Raw genomic sequence first — 20,273 nt, 5'->3', positions numbered from 1 at the left:
GCGGCGGCCTGTTCTCTTAGAAGGAAAACGATGTGTTCTTTGCTCAGCGTGCATGAATGATACATTGCCATGTTCGGGGCCAGCCACCTATAGTTGAAGCAGAAGATTACGCTACGTTTTGTTCTCTATTGCCGCAGGAATAGAACGGGCATTCTACTCTCTCTCTGAAGGGGAGAGTGAAAAGCACATTTCACTCTCTCCTTGGTGACAGAGTGAACAATGCATTTCACTCTCCTCGACATTTTGCGAGAGTAAAACGACGCTTTGAAGAGTGAACCGGCCGCTTCACTCCTGCGATACCCTTCCTAGTTTTTAGAGTACAATTTATCGACGGGTTAGGGTTGGGAAAACAGGCGGGGGCATTCTGGTTTTAGTCTCACTTGCACTCATACAATATCGCATTTAATATGAGTTTGTAAAGTACTTTGTATTAATGTGCCGATACTGTCAGGAAATAGTATATTCATCACTGCTTACCGACCACTTGACTGCGACCATGCTTTTCTTCATGAACTGCACTCTCTGTTAAATGATTTAATCAGCCAGTTTCGTCTCGCTAATTTCTTTCTGTGGGGAGACTTCAATCTTCCCGATATAGATTGGTTTAACCTGACAGCACCTTCAGGACTATCTAAAGATTTCATTGAACTCTCTCTCCTCTTCAGTCGGACCCACATCCAACGCTCCAACTCGCAGAACAAATATCCTTGATCTTGTCGTCGCATCACAACCCGATCTTATTCAGCCACCTACGTGCATGGATGTATTCAGTGACCACCGTACCTTATTATTTAATCTGCTGATTCCCCTTGCCAAGCACCAACCCCAAAAGAAGCTTATACGGGCTACAACAAAGCCAACCTTCAGGCAATCAATTCTGAACTAAAAAAAATTTCCAGTTCCATCTTACACAAGAAGCGTCGAACAAAACTGGTCATTGTATAAACATAAGGTATTAACATTAATCGATGAATACGTCCCCCTCGTCTCTGTTAATTGTGGGACCGGTCGTCCTTAGTATACTAATAATCTTGGAAAACTTTCGAAAAAGAAAAGGACGTCATTTCCGCTTAACAATAAACACCTTCGCTATAAAGTGGAATCGATACTTCACTTGCCTCAGAAAATACACCAGTATGCGGGAAAAAGCTAAAAGAAAGTATTATCCCTAGGATCTACCCAAGAATATCCGAGATAAGCCTAAAGAGTTCTGGAATATCATAAACCCAAAGAATTTATCACATAGCATTTCCACGACAAACCCTGATAGCTCATTAATACCGCTTCAGCAACATTCTGACCTAATGAACTTCTATTTTTTCTTGGTTTTTACTGGAGAACGTACCAACAATACTCCTTTTTTACCTAGAGATGCCTTTCCCCAGATGCCACCTATTACAATGACCACTGAGGAAAGCGTAAGAGTTATTAACGAACTTAAATATCAAGCGCCGCCGGACCTGATAACATCACTTCAAAATATCTAAAATCCACTGGTTTTATAACAAGCCAGATATTGTGCACTATATTTGATCAATCACTTTCGGAAGGCAGGATATCAGACTACACGAAAATAGTCAATGTAGCAGCAGTACTGAAATAGGGTGAACGTTGTAACCCTTGAAATTACCGCCCTATTTCGCTTACATGCATTGCCTGCAAAATTCTCGAGCACATTATTTACTCGCATGTTACCGATCACCTTGAAAATAACCATTTCTTCTTTAAGAATCAATACGGCTTCCTACCTAGTTTGTCTTGCGAGACTAAGCTTTTCGAATTCATCACTGACCTCCAATTAAACTTAGACTCCTCGTTTCAAACTCTCAAAATGATTTGACCACGTTGCACACAAAGGCCTAATAAATAAACTCTGTAGTCTGAATCTTGACTATGTTGGGGCAAGCCCAGATTTTGTGTCTGTCCCAACATAGTCAACATATTGCAGGGGCTAAACAACATACATACGAACGCAGAGCATTCGGAGACCGCGTTGCTCAGCTCAGACAGCGAGGTTCACCGACAAGTAATAAGGTCGCGACAAGTCTCCTTCTAAACAGCCTCCGCAGAGCACAGGCCACGCACTCGCGTATGCCCTTTCATAAACGACTACCTTGTACATACACGTTTTCTCTGGCAACATTTCTACGCAAATTGTCATTTCACTTTGCGCTGATCATGTTTACTGGTGTACTGACTGGTGCCTCCCCTCCCTCCCTTATGTAATGCCCCTCTGGGGCCTTTAAGGGTATAATAAATGATGAATGAAATAGTGATATCCGCTTGTCATCAGGAAGTTATAGCATTCAAAACGAAAAACATTCTTTAAGATAGAAAATGTTTGTTATTTTATTTGTTGTATTTTATTTTATTCGAATGAGGGAAAGTGCAGGCGCAAGAATGCGCCGCATGTGCCCTGTTCGCATTCGACGGAGGATAAAACGACAATGCCCGAAAGAGGAGGTACGCGCTTGATGGGCCCCAGAAGGGCGTGGCAAGCGGCTCACGGCAAGTGTGCAGATAGACAGCCGGACAGTCACGATGTCGGTAAATTGCAATACGTTGATAACAATGGCTGGCGTGTTTAGCTGCGCAGCCTTCTGTGCTTGAAACATAGAAGCAGTATAATAATAATAATATTTGGGGTTTTACGTGCCAAAACCACTTTCTGATTATGAGGCACGCCGTAGTGGAGGACTCCGGAAATTTCGACCACCTGGGGTTCTTTAACGTGCACCTAAATCTAAGTACACGGGTGTTTTCGCATTTCGCCCCCATCGAAATGCGGCCGCCGTGGCCGGGATTCGATCCCGCGACCTCGTGCTCAGCAGCCCAACACCATAGCCACTGAGCAACCACGGCGGGTTAGAAGCAGTATGCCACGCAGACTGCACTCATTTTGTCATACGCGACTTTTTCTCAACTTTTTTTTTTGCCTACTGTTTTTGCGCGTTCCATGCTATCTGCGTTCACTGACTGCCATCGAGCAAACTAGGGTAAAACTCCTGCGAAGGAGAAACTCGGCGCATCCTGCATAGCACCACAGTATAAGCCTACATAAACCTGCTGAGCACGGCTACTGCTTTGAACACTGTAAAGCACACCGGAATCGAGTGCAGGCAATTAGCAGCAAAGCTGTCCGGCGGCAACTGCTACTCTTGCGGGACATATACCGCGATTATTTCGCAATATACTGCAGTCTAGGGGCGTGCTTGAGATCAGGCACGTGCCTGCTTTAATGGCCGTATGGGCGTGCGCAAATTCTGCTGTGTTTTCTCTAATGCTTCTCCGAAACGAAGTCCGCACATGGTGACCTGTCATCGTTATGGAGACACACGCGCCTTCTTCACACGACGTGTTGAAACGTTTAAGCTTGGCTCCCTTCTGTCGTTACTGGCACAGTCGCTCGCGACTGTACCCGCAGAAATAAGCTTTCGATTGCCCTTCGCGCACATAGCTAGTAATTGCCCAATCATCCGACAATCTCGGTGAAACGGTTGTCACATCTCATACTCCGAACATTTGTACTTGCAGTTTCACGCCCACGCTGAAGGGGATCTCTGCGGGCAACTCTAGCTGGCATCGTCGCTCAGGAGTCAATCGCGAGAGCACGGTACCGATGCCCAACGTGAGCGCCCCGCAAGCTACTGCCCCGCGGGAGGGAACCCAAGAAGGCCAGCCAGGCTCATCAAACACGTCTCAGCGGTATCACTGAGGCCATCCAAACGGCAACGCTCGATCGGCACGAGCGCATCAGTTTGACGACATTTGGAATAAAGTTTTTACCTTGAATTTGAGCACCCGGCTGTATCTTTTTGCATTGCTAAACGTGGACTTGGACACACAAGACAGCTTTAGTATTGCGTAGAGCAGCAAACGCAAGGTGTTTGCATTAGTGTCAGCGTTGCGTGCTCCACACTGCCCATGCGTTGTACGTAAACGGTGCTGGATCTCTTACGTACCCACGCTATTTTCGGAATTTAGCGTTGAACGCTAACGCACTCAAGGGGAGCCTTACGCACGGCAACATGGCAGCGCCAGTCGAAGCGAGAGCTGCCCGCTTCGGAACTATCGGGACGACGGCCTGCACCGTTCGGCACATTGGTTACCCACTGATGCTCGTATTTGCTTTAGGTTTGTGTGATGATGCTTCAGCAGCGGCGTACTGGTTACATATGGGCCTTGTTTTCGAGATGCGTTTTCAATAAGTGGTGCAGTAATCATTGGATTAGCTTGACATTTTGTATGAATTTGCCTTGCCAGTACTTTGTTTTTTTACATCTAGATGGCGCCGTATATGTATATGTTAGCATAGGCGTTTTGCTCCGTTCCGCTAATCTGAAGGACTAGTATGTGCCGCGCAGTGCAGCCTTTCTTAGCGTTCACTAATTAAGTTTTTAACTAATTACCTTAAGGCACGTGTTCCAATTTACAAATTCTAGCCCGTGATACTGCAAGGCGTATCCACTTGAAATGAATTGTGTGGATGACACCAATTGCGAGATATACACCATTAAACATAGAGTAAAAATGCACTGTCATTCCTCTTACTTTCGTAACAAAACATAGTTTTATGTATTAAAGCATAAAATTAACTGGAACGCAATTATTATCTCGAAACTGGGGCCCTATAACGTAAAACTATTCCAGTTAGTTTTTATTCCAATGTCCAGACGTCATATTTACGCAACCAGTGACGCAAGCATCGGGAGGCAACCCGTAGCGCTGTTCGAAAAGCCCCATCAAACGTACTCCTCGTTTAAAGGAGGTCACTTTTTTTTCTTTCAAAGCGAATAGTATTGTCTACATTGAGCAGTTTTTCTTATCTAATAGGTTGACACGAGGCGAGGAGCATGCTCAAGTGGAGAAAGGTTCGATGGGGCCGAGCCAGCGCGTTGAAAATATATAACCGGATGAAGAGGATGGTGCTGTCGTCTGCGATTAGGCCACTTTGTCCTACTTATCTTCAATCAATCAACCAAAGAAGTTTATTTTTCGCGCTATATACAGCGAAAAAAGAGGTGGTTGGAGAAAAAATCTGCACATTAAAGGCAGAAAGCTAGGCTAGTTGGTATGTCATCATTATTCACAAGACTAGCGCAAATAGCAGGGACAAAGACAGAGAAGACAACAGGACGAGCGCTAAACATGTTTAGCGCTCGTCCTGTCGTCTTCTCTGTCTTTGTCCCTGCTATTTTGCGCTAGCCTTTTGAATAATCTGCACATTCGCAGCTTGACAAAGCCGCAGCCACCCGTACACAGCAGTGGTAGCGTACGGAGAAGACAAAAGGGAGAAGAAGAAAAAAAAAACATTCTTATACAATGTAGAGAAGCCGTAGAAAAATACATTAAAAACCTAAGTAAGCATACAATGTATTCCAGTGGCAAAAGTTCATTATAAGCATTGATTTGAGCATATCGCATAAAAAAGCAGACTTGCGGTTCGCCATTGTAATAATAAAATGGTAAAAGAAGAAATACAGAAATTGCCGAAACTCGAACGCCATGCACAAAAGAGATACCAGAATACATGACACTAGGCTCCGGTCACTCCGCTGAAATAAACAAACGTGCAAGCAAACAAACAAACAAACACGAATCGCAGGAACAAGGTAGCAACATAAACAATGCTTCTACAAGTTCGTACAAGGAAACGTTCGAAATATTATACAGCAGGAAAACTTTTTCAACAGTCACATAAGTGCGCACGTTGTTAACAACAACAAAAAAAAGTTGACTTCGTGCTGATCAAGTCGATCACATGAACAATTGAAAAATAGTTTTACGAGATAGGGTTAAAACGTCGATGTATCTTTGATTCATGTAATTTAGTGTTGATGCTAATGCGTGCTGAATTAGTTCTTTACCGTGGGTTGTGCGCGAGGAAAGGTATGTACCATGGCGACCTGTAGCGGAAAGGATACACATTGTTAGGTTCTATAAAATTAGCGTGTTCTAGAAACGTAAAAAGCCTTCCCTGGACGGCACTTTTATAACTGCACAAAAGTCTGTATATGTCTGTAGCCTTCAATATCGCGTGTTTTTGAAAGAGTGGTGCTGTGTGTTGTAAATAAGGCACATTTTCTACGGCACGAATAGCTCTCTTCTGAAGTAATTTAATTCGGTTTAGGTTGGTTGCAGTTGCAGCTTGCGGCGGCTGGTGGCAAATCGCGGCGGCATGCAACAGAACGTAAAGATTGCCGCTAAAACGGATCCTCAGCAAAGAAGAGTTGACAGAGCGACGTTGTAAACGTGCCGACAGTGCACGAGAACATTACATAGCCACACAAAAAGTTTTAATATACGCAAATAAATACACGCTCCCGGCATGTGCGAGTAGCCAGTGCCTGAGCGATCGGCGGCAGCCATCTTTTATTCCTTTCGGAACGGGGCAGCCTGCGGCTATTCAGCAAAAAAAGAGTTTTGTTCGGCATATTGACGATTTTTTTGACGCGTGCACGTCACTTTGACGCGGGGAGTTTTTGCGGTTTTGTGACGTTGCATGAAAGGCAGGTGAAGTGGGTGCAGCCCGAAAACTTTTGACCAATAGCTGAGGGTTAATGACTAGAAGACGTCTAATGAGGAATAACTTTTTTTGTTCGGTCCGATAATGCATAATCAGTGTGTACATGTCATATCAGATGGGGAGCTATATCGCGGTTCTCGTGACGTCTTTTGACAGACAGGCGAAGTGGGGGTGGTCCGGAAAAGTTTTTACCAATCGTGAAGGGCTGATTGCAGAATTGGAACAGAAAAGTTCGGAATAGCTTTGCGTTAAGCTCCCCTGATGTGATTTTGAGAATTCGTTCCAAGTGTACCCGCTTTGCGAACTTGCCGGCTAGAATTTGTAAATTGCAATATGTGCCATAAAGTAATTAGTTAAAAACTTAATTAGTGCATTTATGCTAATTTGTCGATTATGAATTTCAATTTATTGTGTCAGTAATGCCCACCTCTTCGAGTAGACCAGCTCACGGAATATAATTGTGATATCTACCAAAGGCAATGCTTAATTTTTTTATGTAAGTGTTCGCTGATACACCCGGTGTGTACGAGCGCATAGTAATCGGCCCTGCCTTCACCGTCTTGCATTGCGGACAGAAGCTGTGACTGCCACGTTGGCGGAACGCGAAATCATCCTGGACGCAAGTGCATGCCCCTAATGTTGACGCAAATGTTGCGAATGCGAATATTGCCATCCATCACACTGCTTTAGATTCTACTGCCCAGCTGCGGCGCTTCCGCTTTCATTGCATCTTCTGTTCTGTCCTGTTTTTTTTTAACTTGCTAATCTATGGCACATGTCAATTACAGTGGATCACCGGTGACCCTGATAGTCAATCCAAATTATACAATATATTGTATGATTAATGAAGAAATTAATAAATTATGCCTAATAAGAATCGTAGCGAAGGATCAGCTCGGGCATTCTGGATCAAATAGAAAACAAATAGGTTTATGCAGCCTAAATTGGAAATTGTGGTAAGATGAAAAGGCATATTAACAAGACAAGCTCTTGAAATCAAGAACAATACCCTGGAGGGCGGCGGAAGCTTTCGTGCGGCCGAATTCTGACTTGACCTAAGAGTTAAGGTAGGAGACGCAGGAAGACCTGTTGAAATAAGACCGACTCCTCGAAACGCGCTCCCTAAAAGAACTTTTCTAAAGCCGAGCAGCCGCTGTCAGAGTCGAGATTAATTATTGACAATTTTACTTTTATTATATACCTGGGCTATATCTCTGACGTAATAGTTCTGCGGAAAACTCGCAATGTGGAGAGAAGTAATTAATTAAAGGAAAATGAGACATCCACCCAATCGTAGCAGTTGCTACAAAGGAAATCCATACGGGTTCCTCGAAAGAAAAGCCTCGCAGTTGAAGAAAAATTTGCCCTGGTCCGGAGGCTCGAATCCGGGACCACCGTCTTTCCAGGGCAGCCGCTCTACCATCTTAGCTAACCAGGCGGCTAGCAGATGGCAGGGCGAAGTCAAATTTGTCAACAACTCGAAGCAAACGCAAGAGTTTGAGGTAATAGTTCTGCGGAAAACCTGCAATGTGGAAAGAAGTACATAATTAAGGGAAAATGAGACATCCACCCAATCGTCGCAGTTGCTACGATTGGGTGCCCACATGGTAGAGTGGCTGCCACGGAAAGGCGGTGGTCCCGGCTTCGAGTCCCTGACCAGGACGAAGTTTTCTTCAACTGCGAGGCTTTTCTTTCGAGGAACCCGTATGGGTTTCCTTTGTAGCAACTGCTACGATTGGGTGGATGTCTCATTTTCCCTTAATTATTTGCTATATCTCTGCGTAAAAGTCCAGTGCAACTCGAGCGGAATTAATCGTTTTAGTGATCATAAAACTTGAATAAGCAACTGAAATTACTCAGTTTCACGAGCAGGAGCATGCAGTGCCTGCCCATGGGGAAAAGTCGGTGTGCCACGGAAATAACAGGTGCTGATATTGGAGGAGCGCACGACCTCCGTAAAGAACGCGAGTCAGCCGACCACGGAAGGATGCCTCTTCCTATCTCTCAGTTCGTCCGTCTCCAAATTGCAAAGGAGGTACTGGCATAACTTTTCCTGTTTCAATTTGTTTTCCTCGATAAGTTAAGGTTGCGGACTTCAAAATGCCAGAAAGAAATACTCGCAAGTCTCAGAACGCCCTAAAGAATCTACAATAGCATAATTTTTCTACGGTCAGTTTCTGTTTCTTCTCCACATAGGGACCTATGGTATGTCGTGACGTCATGGCACAGAGATGATCACGTGGGAACAGAACATCTCGACGTCTTGGTGCTCTAGCCCCGGCTGGCTCGTCCGTCTGATATGTCGCGTAAATTAAATGATGGCACTTTAGGTGCCAAAACCGCGCTTTGATTGTGAGGAAGGCCGTAGTTGGGAGGGCACCAGATTAATTTCGACCACCCAGAGTTCTTTAACGTGCGCTAAGTGCACGGTACACGAGCGTACCGAATCCATCTGGGGGGGGTCGCCAGATTAATTTTGACCACCCAGAGTTCTTTAACGTGCGCTAAGTGCACGGTACACGAGCGTACCGAATCCATCTGGGGGGGAGGGTCACCAGATTAATTTTGACCACCCAGAGTTCGTTAACGTGCGCTAAGTGCACGAAACATGAGCGTACCGAATCCATCTGGGGGGGAGAGTCACCAGATTAATTTTGACCACCCAGAGTTCTTTAACGTGCGCTAAGTGCACGGTACACGAGCGTACCGAATCCATCTGGGAGGGGGGGAGGGTCACCAGATTAATTTTGACCACCCAGAGTTCTTTAACGTGCACTAAGTGCACGGTACACGAGCGTACCGAATCAATATGGGGGGGTCAACAGAATAATTTTGACCAACCAGAGTTCTTTACCGTGCGCTAAGTGCACGGTACACGAGCGTACCGAATCCATCTGGGGGGGAGGGTCACCAGATTAATTTTGACCACCGAGAGTTCTTTAACGTGCGCCAAGTGCACGGTACACGAGCGTACCGAATCCATGTGGGGGCGGTCACCAGATTAATTTTGACCACCCAGAGTTCTTTAACGTGCGCTAGGTGCACGGTACACGAGCGGACCGAATCCATCTGGGGGCGGTCACCAGATTAACTTTGACCACCCAGAGTTCTTTAACGTGCGCTAAGTGCACGGTACACGAGCGTACCGAATCCATCTGCGGGGGGTCACCAGATTAATTTTGACCACCCAGAGTTCTTTAACGTGCGCTAAGTGCACGGTACACGAGCGTGCCGAATCCATCTGCGGGAGGGGGGGTCACCAGATTAATTTTGACCACCCAGAGTTCTTTAACGTGCGCTAAGTGCACGGTACACGAGCGTACCGAATCCATCTGCGGGGGGGTCACCAGATTAATTTTGACCACCCAGAGTTCTTTAACGTGCGCTAAGTGCACGGTACAGGAGCGTACCGAATCCATCTGCGGGAGGGGGGTCACCAGATTAATTTTGACCACCCAGAGTTCTTTAACGTGCGCTAAGTGCACGGTACACGAGCGTACCCAATCCATCTGGGGGCGGTCACCAGAATAATTTTGACCACCCAGAGTTCTTTAACGTGCGCTAAGTGCACGGTACACGAGCGTACCCAATCCATCAGGGGGCAGTCACCAGATTAATTTTGACCACCCTGAGTTATTTAACGTGCGCTAAGTGCACGGTACACGAGCGTACCGAATCCATGTGGGCGGGGGTTCACCAGATTAATTTTGACCACCCAGAGTTCTTTAACGTGCGCTAAGTGCACGGTACACGAGCGTACCCAATCCATCTGGGGGCGGTCACCAGATTAATTTTGACCACCCAGAGTTCTTTAACGTGCGCCAAGTGCACGGTACACGAGCGTACCGAATCCATGTGGGCGGGGGGTCACCAGATTAATTTTGACCACCCAGAGTTCTTTAACGTGCGCTAAGTGCACGGTACACGAGCGTACCGAATCCATCTGGGGGGGAGGGTCACCAGATTAATTTTGACCACCGAGAGTTCTTTAACGTGCGCCAAGTGCACGGTACACGAGCGTACCGAATCCATCTGCGGGGGGTCACCAGATTAATTTTGACCACCCAGAGTTCTTTAACGTGCGCTAAGTGCACGGTACACGAGCGGACCGAATCCATCTGCGGGAGGGGGGGTCACCAGATTAATTTTGACCACCCAGAGTTCTTTAACGTGCGCTAAGTGCACGGTACACGAGCGTACCGAATCCATCTGCGGGGGGTCACCAGATTAATTTTGACCACCCAGAGTTCTTTAACGTGCGCTAAGTGCACGGTACATGAGCGTGCCGAATCCATCTGCGGGAGGGGGAGAGGGTCACCAGATTAATTTTGACCACCCAGAGTTCTTTAACGTGCGCTAAGTGCACGGTACACGAGCGTACCGAATCCATCTGCGGGGGGTCACCAGATTAATTTTGACCACCCAGAGTTCTTTAACGTGCGCTAAGTGCACGGTACAGGAGCGTACCGAATCCATCTGCGGGAGGGGGGGTCACCAGATTAATTTTGACCACCCAGAGTTCTTTAACGTGCGCTAAGTGCACGGTACACGAGCGTACCCAATCCATCTGGGGGCGGTCACCAGAATAATTTTGACCACCCAGAGTTCTTTAACGTGCGCTAAGTGCACGGTACACGAGCGTACCCAATCCATCTGGGGGCAGTCACCAGATTAATTTTGACCACCCTGAGTTATTTAACGTGCGCTAAGTGCACGGTACACGAGCGTACCGAATCCATGTGGGCGGGGGTTCACCAGATTAATTTTGACCACCCAGAGTTCTTTAACGTGCGCTAAGTGCACGGTACACGAGCGTACCCAATCCATCTGGGGGCGGTCACCAGATTAATTTTGACCACCCAGAGTTCTTTAACGTGCGCCAAGTGCACGGTACACGAGCGTACCGAATCCATGTGGGCGGGGGGTCACCAGATTAATTTTGACCACCCAGAGTTCTTTAACGTGCGCTAAGTGCACGGTACACGAGCGTACCGAATCCATCTGGGGGGGGGAGGGTCACCAGATTAATTTTGACCACCGAGAGTTCTTTAACGTGCGCCAAGTGCACGGTACACGAGCGTACCCAATCCATCTGGGGGCGGTCACCAGATTAATTTTGACCCCCCAGAGTTCTTTGCTGGTGATAAACTTTATTGAAAGGGGGAAGGGTAAAGAGGGACGTGGCTGAGGGTTAGGGCGCAAGTAAGGCCCTGGGCCTGTTTGGCCTTTTCCGCCCATTCCACCAGTTCAAGTTGTCGGTCGACGTCCCCGAAACTGAGCCAGGCTGTCCAGTCAGTCTCGCTGCTGACGGGGGGATGAGGGAACGGGAGTGAGGTGCATTCCCACAATATGTGTGTGAGTTTTCCTGTTTCTGAACAGAGCCTACATTTGTCGCTTTCGCTGCCCCCTGTGATTTTGTTAATGTATTTTGGGTGTGGGTATGTATTGGTCTGAAGTCGCCGAAACGCGACCGCTTGCGTTTTGCTGAGTTGCTTGGCCGGTGGTGGGAGCGTGCGACGCTTCAAGCGATACCGATGGGCTATTTCATAATAAGTCTCGCAGGGTTTTTCGTGTCTCTCCTCCTCATTCATGCCGTCCGCATCCGCGGTAGAGGCTCGGCGCGCGAGATCTCGAGCCAAACTGTGAGCCGACGCGTTGCCGGGCACAGCCGCGTGAGCGGGGGTCCACACGAGGGTTTTCAAGCCGCTTAGGGGGCATCGTGCGAGGACATGGTACGCCTGTTTGCAAATTCTACCACGGACGAAATTGCCGATGGCCTGCTTGCTGTCGCTGATGACGGTATTCGCTTCCGCATGCATTGCCATGGCAATCGCGGTTTCCTCCGCTTCCACCACTCGGCCAGCCGTGATTGTTGTATGTTCTATCAGTCCTCCGTTGTGATCCGCTGCCACCGCGGTCATGAAGTCGCCGCGAGGGTGTCTGGCTGCGTCTCTGTAGATCAGTCCATCTTGCGAGCCGTAGCGTCGCCAAATGGCTTCACTACGGGCCTGGCGACGGCCCTGATGGAACTCGGGGTCCATGTTGCGGGGTAAAGGTGGGGCATAAATATGCCCCCTGACCTTTCGCGGAATCGTAATGTACTCTGTAACCTCGGGGATAGCTTCGAGACTGAGCTTCCGGAGGACTGTGCGGCCAGCCGGGGTTAGCGAGAGACGACGGACTTGGGCTGTGTGGTGGGCGTCTAAGAGCTCCTCGATCGTGTTATGCACGCCTAAGGCCTCCAGCCTAGCAGTGGCCGCGTGGTCCGGAAGGCCCAAGGCTGCCTTTGTGCTTCGTCGGATCATGGTGTTTAATTTGGCTAAGTCCGTGGCTGCGAGTTTGACATATGGTGTCGAGTACATGGTTCTGCTGGTTATGTATGCCTGCACAAGTCGAAGCAGATCGCCCTCGCCCATGCCGTGGTGCCGATTAGCCACCCGGCGAATGAGCTGTAGTGTGTAGTCGGTCGCCCTGTGGAGTTTGTTTAACATGAACAAGCAGCGCAGCGTGTTCTGAAAGTCTAGCCCCAATATTTTGACACTGGGGCGCTCCGGGATGGTAAGTTCTCCTACCTTAAGTTCAAGGAAGCGCCTTCTCCGTGGTAATCTCCTGGGACAGCTACTTCTGCCGGGCTTGATCAGGAGGTATTCGGATTTTTCCGGTGAGCACGTGAGGCCCCTCGACTCCGCATAAGCTTGTACGACGTCGATGCCGCGTTGCATGATCTCTTGAAGAGTTTGTGGATCATCCGCCGCTACCCATAACGTCACGTCGTCAGCGTAGAGGCTGTGGTGAAGCCCAGGGATAGAACACAGCAGTTCCGGGAGCCCGCGCATCACCGCGTTAAAGAGAAAAGGGGAGATGACTGATCCCTGCGGCGTGCCTCGTCTCCCCAGCGCTATAAATTCAGTTCCATGTTCGCCGACTTTGATCCGGCACTTCCGGTCGGTGAGAAAGTTTCGGACGTATTGGTAATCTCGGTTTCCGACACCCAGTTGGGTCAGGCCCTCGAGCACCGCTGCGTGGGCGACATTGTCGAAGGCCTTCTTCAGGTTGAGGCCCGGGAGCCACCGGAATCGGCGAGCGTCCGCCGGACTTTCGGGTTGCATCACCTGCCTTTTTAACTGAAGGATCACATCTTGGGAGGACAGGTGTGGCCTGAAACCAAACATAGAGTGGGGGAACTCGTCCCCATCTTCTACGTGCTCATTGAGACGGTCTAGGACCACGTGCTCCATCAGTTTGCCGACGCATGATGTGAGTGAAATCGGTCTGAGGTTGTCCGCATTGAATGGTTTGCCTGGTTTTGGTATAAAGACGATCGTTGACGTCTTCCACTCTTCCGGGATGGCGCCCGTCTTCCAGCATTCGTTCATCAACTCGGTGAGCTGCTCCATTGGGGCCTCGTCCAGGTTGCGTAGGATCTTGTTGGTAACGCGGACCAAACCCGGCGCCGAGTTCATCCGCAGCTTGTAGGCGGCGGCCTACACCTCAGCGAACGTAATGTCTTCGTCTATGTGTGCGTTCGGCCGGCCCTGGTAGGCCGCAGGTAACGGTGTCTTGAGTTGCGGGCCGATGTACTTATCTCGCATCTTGGCCAGGAACGCCCCCGGGTCCTGAGCATGCCTGTGGATTAACTTGGCCATGTTTCTTCTGCCTTCGGCCCTGGTGGTGGCCGGGTCCAGGAGGTGGCATAGGAGGTGCCACGTCCGGGCTGCGCTGAGGCGTCCCCTCATGCGATCACATATTTGGTACCATTGCTGCCGGGTGACCTCGGTCGCGTGATCGGAGACCTCTGCGTCGAGTCGAGTGATTCTTTCTTTTAGGGCTTGGTTATCTTTCCCCTGCTGTTGCCAACGCCGGAGCATGCTCGATCTTGCCTGCCACATGTGGAGCAGCCTGCTGTCGACGTTGGAGCTTTCCGGGGCGTCTTCCGGGTCAAGATGTTCCGTATGCTCTTCCACGTCGGCCAGAAGTTGGCTCGTCCAGGATGAGATATTGGCGATGGATCCCTCACTGGCTCGCATTCTTCTGGACTCGCGGAATTTGTCCCAGTTTGTAACCGAGAAGCGATGCTTCCACCGACGCTTGCCGCGTGCGTAGATTTCCGTGTGAAGGATGCAGTGGTCGCTTCCCAGAGTTTCGCTGGTGTTCGTCCAGGCGTAGTCTTGCGAGTGGACGACGAACGTCAGGTCCGGGTTAGTGTCTACCTGACCTCGGCTGCCGATTCTGGTGCGGGTGGTAGTATCATTGACTAGCGTGAGGCCCAACTCTTGCACGGCTTCTGCTAGATGTCTACCCTTGCGGGTGTCGCTCAGGTATCCCCACAGAGTATGACCGGCGTTAAAGTCCCCAACGATGAGCAGGGGGCAGTCGCGGCTGACTTTGAAGGCCGAGCGAAAAAGCGCATGGAGCTTCGGGTCTGCATGCGGGGCGACGTATACGTTGAGGATGAATAGGCTGGGATCTGACGTGCGCGTCGGGATGATCTCCACGAAAACGTGGGGGATCCCCGAGGGGGGAGAAGTTTCGATGTCGTGAATCGCCGTCACCTGTTCTCGGCGAACGAGCGTAGTGACTTTCTTGGAGTTATTACGGCAATGGAAAGCCCGGTAAAAGGAGAGGCCGGCTTCCATGTGGACTTCTTGTAGCGCTATGATATCAGGTTTGTAGGATTCTTGCTGTGCCGCGTTATTAACATGCTGGTGAAGGTTGGTCTTCTTCTTTTTGAATCCGCGGCAGTTCCACTGCCAAACGTGATAGGTGCTATTGGTTGTTACAGCCACGTTGATTTGGGGAGTGTGTGGACGGCCAGGTCCAGGCGGCAAGGGTGGAGGACCGCCGCTGCGCTGACGGGTGCCACCTGAGGAACGACCGCGGGGTGACGGAGAGTCTGCTCCGGCTGGACGGGCGCTAATTTTGGCATGTATTGTGCGATTTGTGCGACCTGTGCGGCTAGCGTGTTGTGGTTCTGTTCGAGTGCCGTCATGCGGTTCTCTGACTGCTGGAAGCGTTCAAAAATCGCAGGGAGGATGGCGTCCATGGCCGCCTTGACCGCGCGTTCAACGTGTTGCTCTACGCGTTTCACTAGGTCTGCGTCCTTAATTGGGGCTGTAGTGGGAGTCCTGTGAATGAGGCTGGCTTTTCGTTTGTTCGGTGGACCCTGGGAGTCCATATCGGACTCTTCACTTTCGGTAGTTGTTGGTATGCTAATAGGCACCGAAGTCGGTGAGGGAACTGATAGGGCGCTGGTTGCCGTGCTAGGGTGTCGGTCCCTGTCTATAGGTTGTGGGAAGCAACCCCTCTCGTAGGCGTGGATCTTTGTATCCTGTTGTGCGATCTTTGTCTGCATGTTTTGGATGGTTTGCTGTAGACTCTTAACTGTGTCAAGTGTAACTATTTCGGTATACACTCCATCCCCCTCCCTGCCACTATGCTGGCCCAGTTTCTTTGGGACGTTACCTGTGATTGGGCTCCTTGTTGGTTTCGTTGCCGATGCTGCTGTTGGCCCCGGCCTCCATGGTTGGCTTGGCCCCCCCGGCTGCTGCCTCGGGGCGCTCCGCGATCTCGACCGGCCACAGCGGCTCCGGCTCCGACCTCGGCTCGGGCTCCGACCCCGGCTGGTTGACGACGTCTTCCGACCATGGCGCCGCCGTCACCGGTCGACTCCCCGGGGGTCCGCGAAGGAGACTGACGACGAGCGCCTCTCCCTAGACCGGCTGCGGTGGTCGTCGCCCCGTGGCTGCTCTTCCCGCTCTCGAGCCTGCCGATCGCGGCACTGGCGTCGGCGCTTGCGGATGATGAAAGGGGTCTCAAACTTCTTCCGGCACTCCCGGCTTCCCGTGACGTGGCTCTTGCCGCACAATAAGCAATGTGGCATGCACTCGTGCCCGTCGGTCGTGTCGGGTACTCCGCATTCTCTACACTTCTTGGTCGTGCCTCGATTCGGACACGTCTTCTCGATGCCCGGTCTGGTAGCAAATCAAGCAGGCTTGTACTCTCCGCCGGAGAAAATTGCATCGGTACCATGCCCCACCGTACATGACGTAATGAGGAACTTCCTGTCTCCTGAAGACCAGCAGGACGATTTCGGACTCACCTAGATGGCGGAACCCCACTATGTCGGTATTCATGCCGCTGTCGGACAGATTCTCTTGAATTTGCTGTTGGGTGTGGTGAGGAGGAATTTGGCGAATAATGCCTTTCCCTTGATCTTCAGTTGGGAAGTAAGCATTAATCGGATAGGTTTGACTTCCCACCTTTAGCGTCGAGAGCGTCGCGTAACTATCGGCTCGAGTTCTTTAATTACCGTGCGCTAAGTGCACTGTACACGAGCGTACCGAATCCATCTGAATGCGGCGGCCGCAGTTGCAGCTGCGACCTCAAGCTCAGCATCGCAACGTCACAGCCACTGGGCTACGGTTATGCAGCTACTCATTTGCTCTGTCGACGCAGCAGTTACAACGAGCTATACTGAACGAGTTAGTGCCAAAACTCTGCGACAACCCCAGAGGTCTTTAGGTCCTTATCTGAATACATTTGGTCTACAAGGAGGTGCTCCACACTTTCTTCACTAAAGGCCCTCTGCGTACACATCGTGCTCGTGTGGCACAGAGCCGTCTCGTGCTGTCGATTGACGGAGGCCTTGATGAGACAGCTAATTGTCTGACGAGTTTATTACAAAAAGAATGCAACATAAGGTGTCTGAAGCTGGTTATCGGCAACGCTGGAAAGCGGTGGTCTTCAAACGATTGTTAATTTCTCGCCCGCAGACTTTTCATAAACTCTCTATTCGCCATTGCCTGGACCTTTAAAAACAACTATATTCGCCACCGTCGCTCAGTAGCTATGGCGTTGTGCTGCTGAGAACGACGTTGAGGGTTCCTTAACGGTCGCAGTGGCCGCATTTTGATGGCAGTGCAAAAAAAAGCGCTTGGCAAAGACACCTAAGACTGTTGACGTGTGGGAATGCGAAGCATTATACCGTGTATAGGCCTCGGAATGCTATGAGCGCACTCATATTATATACTTATCACGTTGCACCGCCTCCTCCCCATTGGCTGCGCCGTCTCGTGCCCAATGCCGCACGCACAAAGCCACACCTTTAGTGAGCTAGAAAGCTGCTACGTGGTTGAACGTTTTACTGTTTTAACATATTTGACTCAGACAATGTTGGTGCATCATGTTACTTTCTTCTTTGCTAAAGAAATTTTAATTACACACTGAGGTGTAAAGTGCCAAAACCACGATATGATTAAGAAACATGGTGTAGTAGGGGACTACTGAATAATTTTTACTAGCTTGGGTTCTTTGACGTGCACCCAATTCACGGTACACGGGCGTTTTTGCACTTCAGCTCCAGTGAAAAGCGGCCGCCACGTCCGGGATTCAATCTCGCGCTCTCGATGTTAGCAGCGCAACGCCAAAGCCACTACGCCATTACGGCGGTTTTTTTTTTGCGTGTTACTATGGAGGTTGCGTTGTGGTCTTCAGGGAAATAAATTTCCCGAACTTGCAAACACAGCTAGATTAATATGTTTTTTTTCTATCATTTAGAGGCACAACGTCGAAGCCCGTCATCTGCCCGACGCATCGGCAGCGTGACATAGGAGGTTACCCTTAAATATTACCCTCAAATGTTTAGGCTGTTGGGAGGAGAAAGTTGCTGTGTTAAAGGCTGTTGGAACCTCACCGATGGCACAGGCTGTTGGAATCTCAGCGCTGCCACCAGCTGTTGGAACCTCAGTGCTGACACCCGTTATTGCAATCGGACCGCTGGCGCCCATTGTCGCAAATGGGTCGCAAGCCCCAAGGGTAGCGTTGGCCTGGTGGCCTGGGGCACACTGGAAGCATCCGAAGGTCCCGGCAAAGCATGAGTCGACTGCTAACAGAACAACTTGTTTATTCTAGCATCGCAAAAGAGCGGCCGGTCAGGTCGACCGAAGTGGAGAGACGGGAGAGCACGTTACTCAACAGAAGAAATCGGAGCCTCTCTCTTGGCGTCGCGGGCAAGAAGGAAGGTCACGGGATGACACCACGTGACAGCGTGGCACGGACGGACTGAGACATGTAGAGACGAGTGTAGTGACGCATCAGCCGGGCCGGCGCCGGTCAGACCTCCTCGCTTCACACTTGGGGAGCTCCTCTCCCCGGCTGCCGCGCTTTGACAAGCGTGGGCACACACACACACACGCACACACAAAGACACGTGGCACTGAACATGCCGGGACGCGCTCGGCGGGGATGCGTCGCGGCCGCTCCGAACGGGCCAAAATGTCCGCCGCTTTGAACGAAGCCCCGACGTCCGTTGCATCCGCGCCGGCCATATCGCGCGTCGTAGGCGAAACGTAACAGACCGCCCCGCCGGGGGAAGGAGATCCCGATGGTCACGGGACTGCATCCGCTGTCCGGAGGGATGTCGCTCGATGATGCTCATAACCGAAGTCGGTCGTCCCTCGGCGTTTCTTGAGCGCAGCGCACCGAGAAGGCCTCGTTCTCACGTTCAGGTTCACACAGGTCACTGCAAAGTGACTTCAGGAGAGTTGTCATTTTTTTCTCGTTCCCAGCAAGCGTTAGAACTGCGCCGAAACTCAGCCGCTCAGTCAGCAAGCACGATACAACCCTCACTAAGCCATGCCAGGCTCTTTCCCCTTTTATACTACTGCCTAGTTCCTTACAGTAGTCTAGCAGCACTCAGAACGCGTCCACAAATTGGAAAATTGCACTATAAAGCACATCATCACTTTGATACACTACACAAAAGCAATACGTTAAAAATCCTGCCTCAGGAAGAAAAACATCAATAACAAACAATTTTGAGGCTGATTCCCACGTTAGGGGCTTCGACTTAAGCCATCGGCGTTACCGTTGAGACTCCCCTTTTTGTAACGCACCTCAAAGGAATGTTGTTGCAAAGCGAGGCTCCAGCGCAGGAGGCGGCCATTTTTGGGAGAGATGGTCTGCAGTCATTGGAGAGGGCAGTGATCCGTTTCGAAGCATGCGAAGCGGAGATCGCAGCGAGCGACCGTACACTAGCTCAGCTGGCGAAAACCCCGTAGCCGCATGCGGCGCGCTCCTCAATGCAAACATCATCCCAGGCAGAAACAGCTCCCAGTCGGTTTGTTGTTCAAACCACAATGCTCTCAACACGCGCTTGATGACCGAGTGGAGCTTCTCAACGGGATTCGACTGGGGGTGGTACACTGAGCTGTGTAACAGCTTTACCCCGCACCTTTCGAGAAAGGCTGTCGTCAAAGCGCTAGTAAACACTGTGCCCTGATCTGATTGGATTTCCGCAGGAAAACCAACTCGCGCAAATATGGACAGTAGTGCATTGACTATCCCAACTGAGCTGAGTTCTTTAAGAGGCACTGCTTCAGGGAACTTTGTCGCTGGGCAGATCACAGTCAAAATGTGTCTGTACCCCGTGGCTGTTACCGGCAGAGGTCCCACTGTATCAATAACGAGCCGTCTAAAAGGCTCCGTAATGATAAGTACCAACTTCAACGGCGCCCTCGATTTGTCCCCTGGTTTGTCCACCCGCTGACAGGTGTCACATGTCTTCACAAAGTGGTCTGCGTCCCGAAAACACCCTGGCCAATAGTACTCTTGCAAGAGACGCTCCTTAGTTTTCTTAACTCCTAGGTGTCCGGACCACGAACCCCCATGCGACAAGCGCAACAGATCCTGACGATAGCATTGAGGCACGATCAGCTGATCGAACTCCACTCCCCTGCGGTCTAGATAC

General features: G+C 50.2%; 1 protein-coding gene across 3 annotated transcripts in view; it reads left to right on the top strand.

The window, feature by feature from the left end:
* LOC135913886 (uncharacterized) overlaps positions 1–3,792 on the top strand; it is an 86,304-nt gene extending 82,512 nt beyond the window's left edge. For all 3 annotated transcript variants that reach the window (XM_065446565.1, XM_065446563.1, XM_065446564.2), the window contains exon 4: positions 3,535–3,792. In XM_065446565.1, the coding sequence (XP_065302637.1) occupies positions 3,535–3,715 (181 nt within the window). In that variant the 3' untranslated portion in view covers positions 3,716–3,792. The remainder of the gene's footprint in view (positions 1–3,534) is intronic.
* Positions 3,793–20,273: the final 16,481 nt, after the last annotated feature.

Source organism: Dermacentor albipictus, unplaced genomic scaffold (genome assembly GCF_038994185.2).
Source record: "Dermacentor albipictus isolate Rhodes 1998 colony unplaced genomic scaffold, USDA_Dalb.pri_finalv2 scaffold_28, whole genome shotgun sequence".
Taxonomy (NCBI): domain Eukaryota; kingdom Metazoa; phylum Arthropoda; class Arachnida; order Ixodida; family Ixodidae; genus Dermacentor; species Dermacentor albipictus.
The sequence above is the reverse complement of the archived record's forward strand: the minus strand, read 5'-3'. Positions and strand labels throughout refer to the sequence as shown.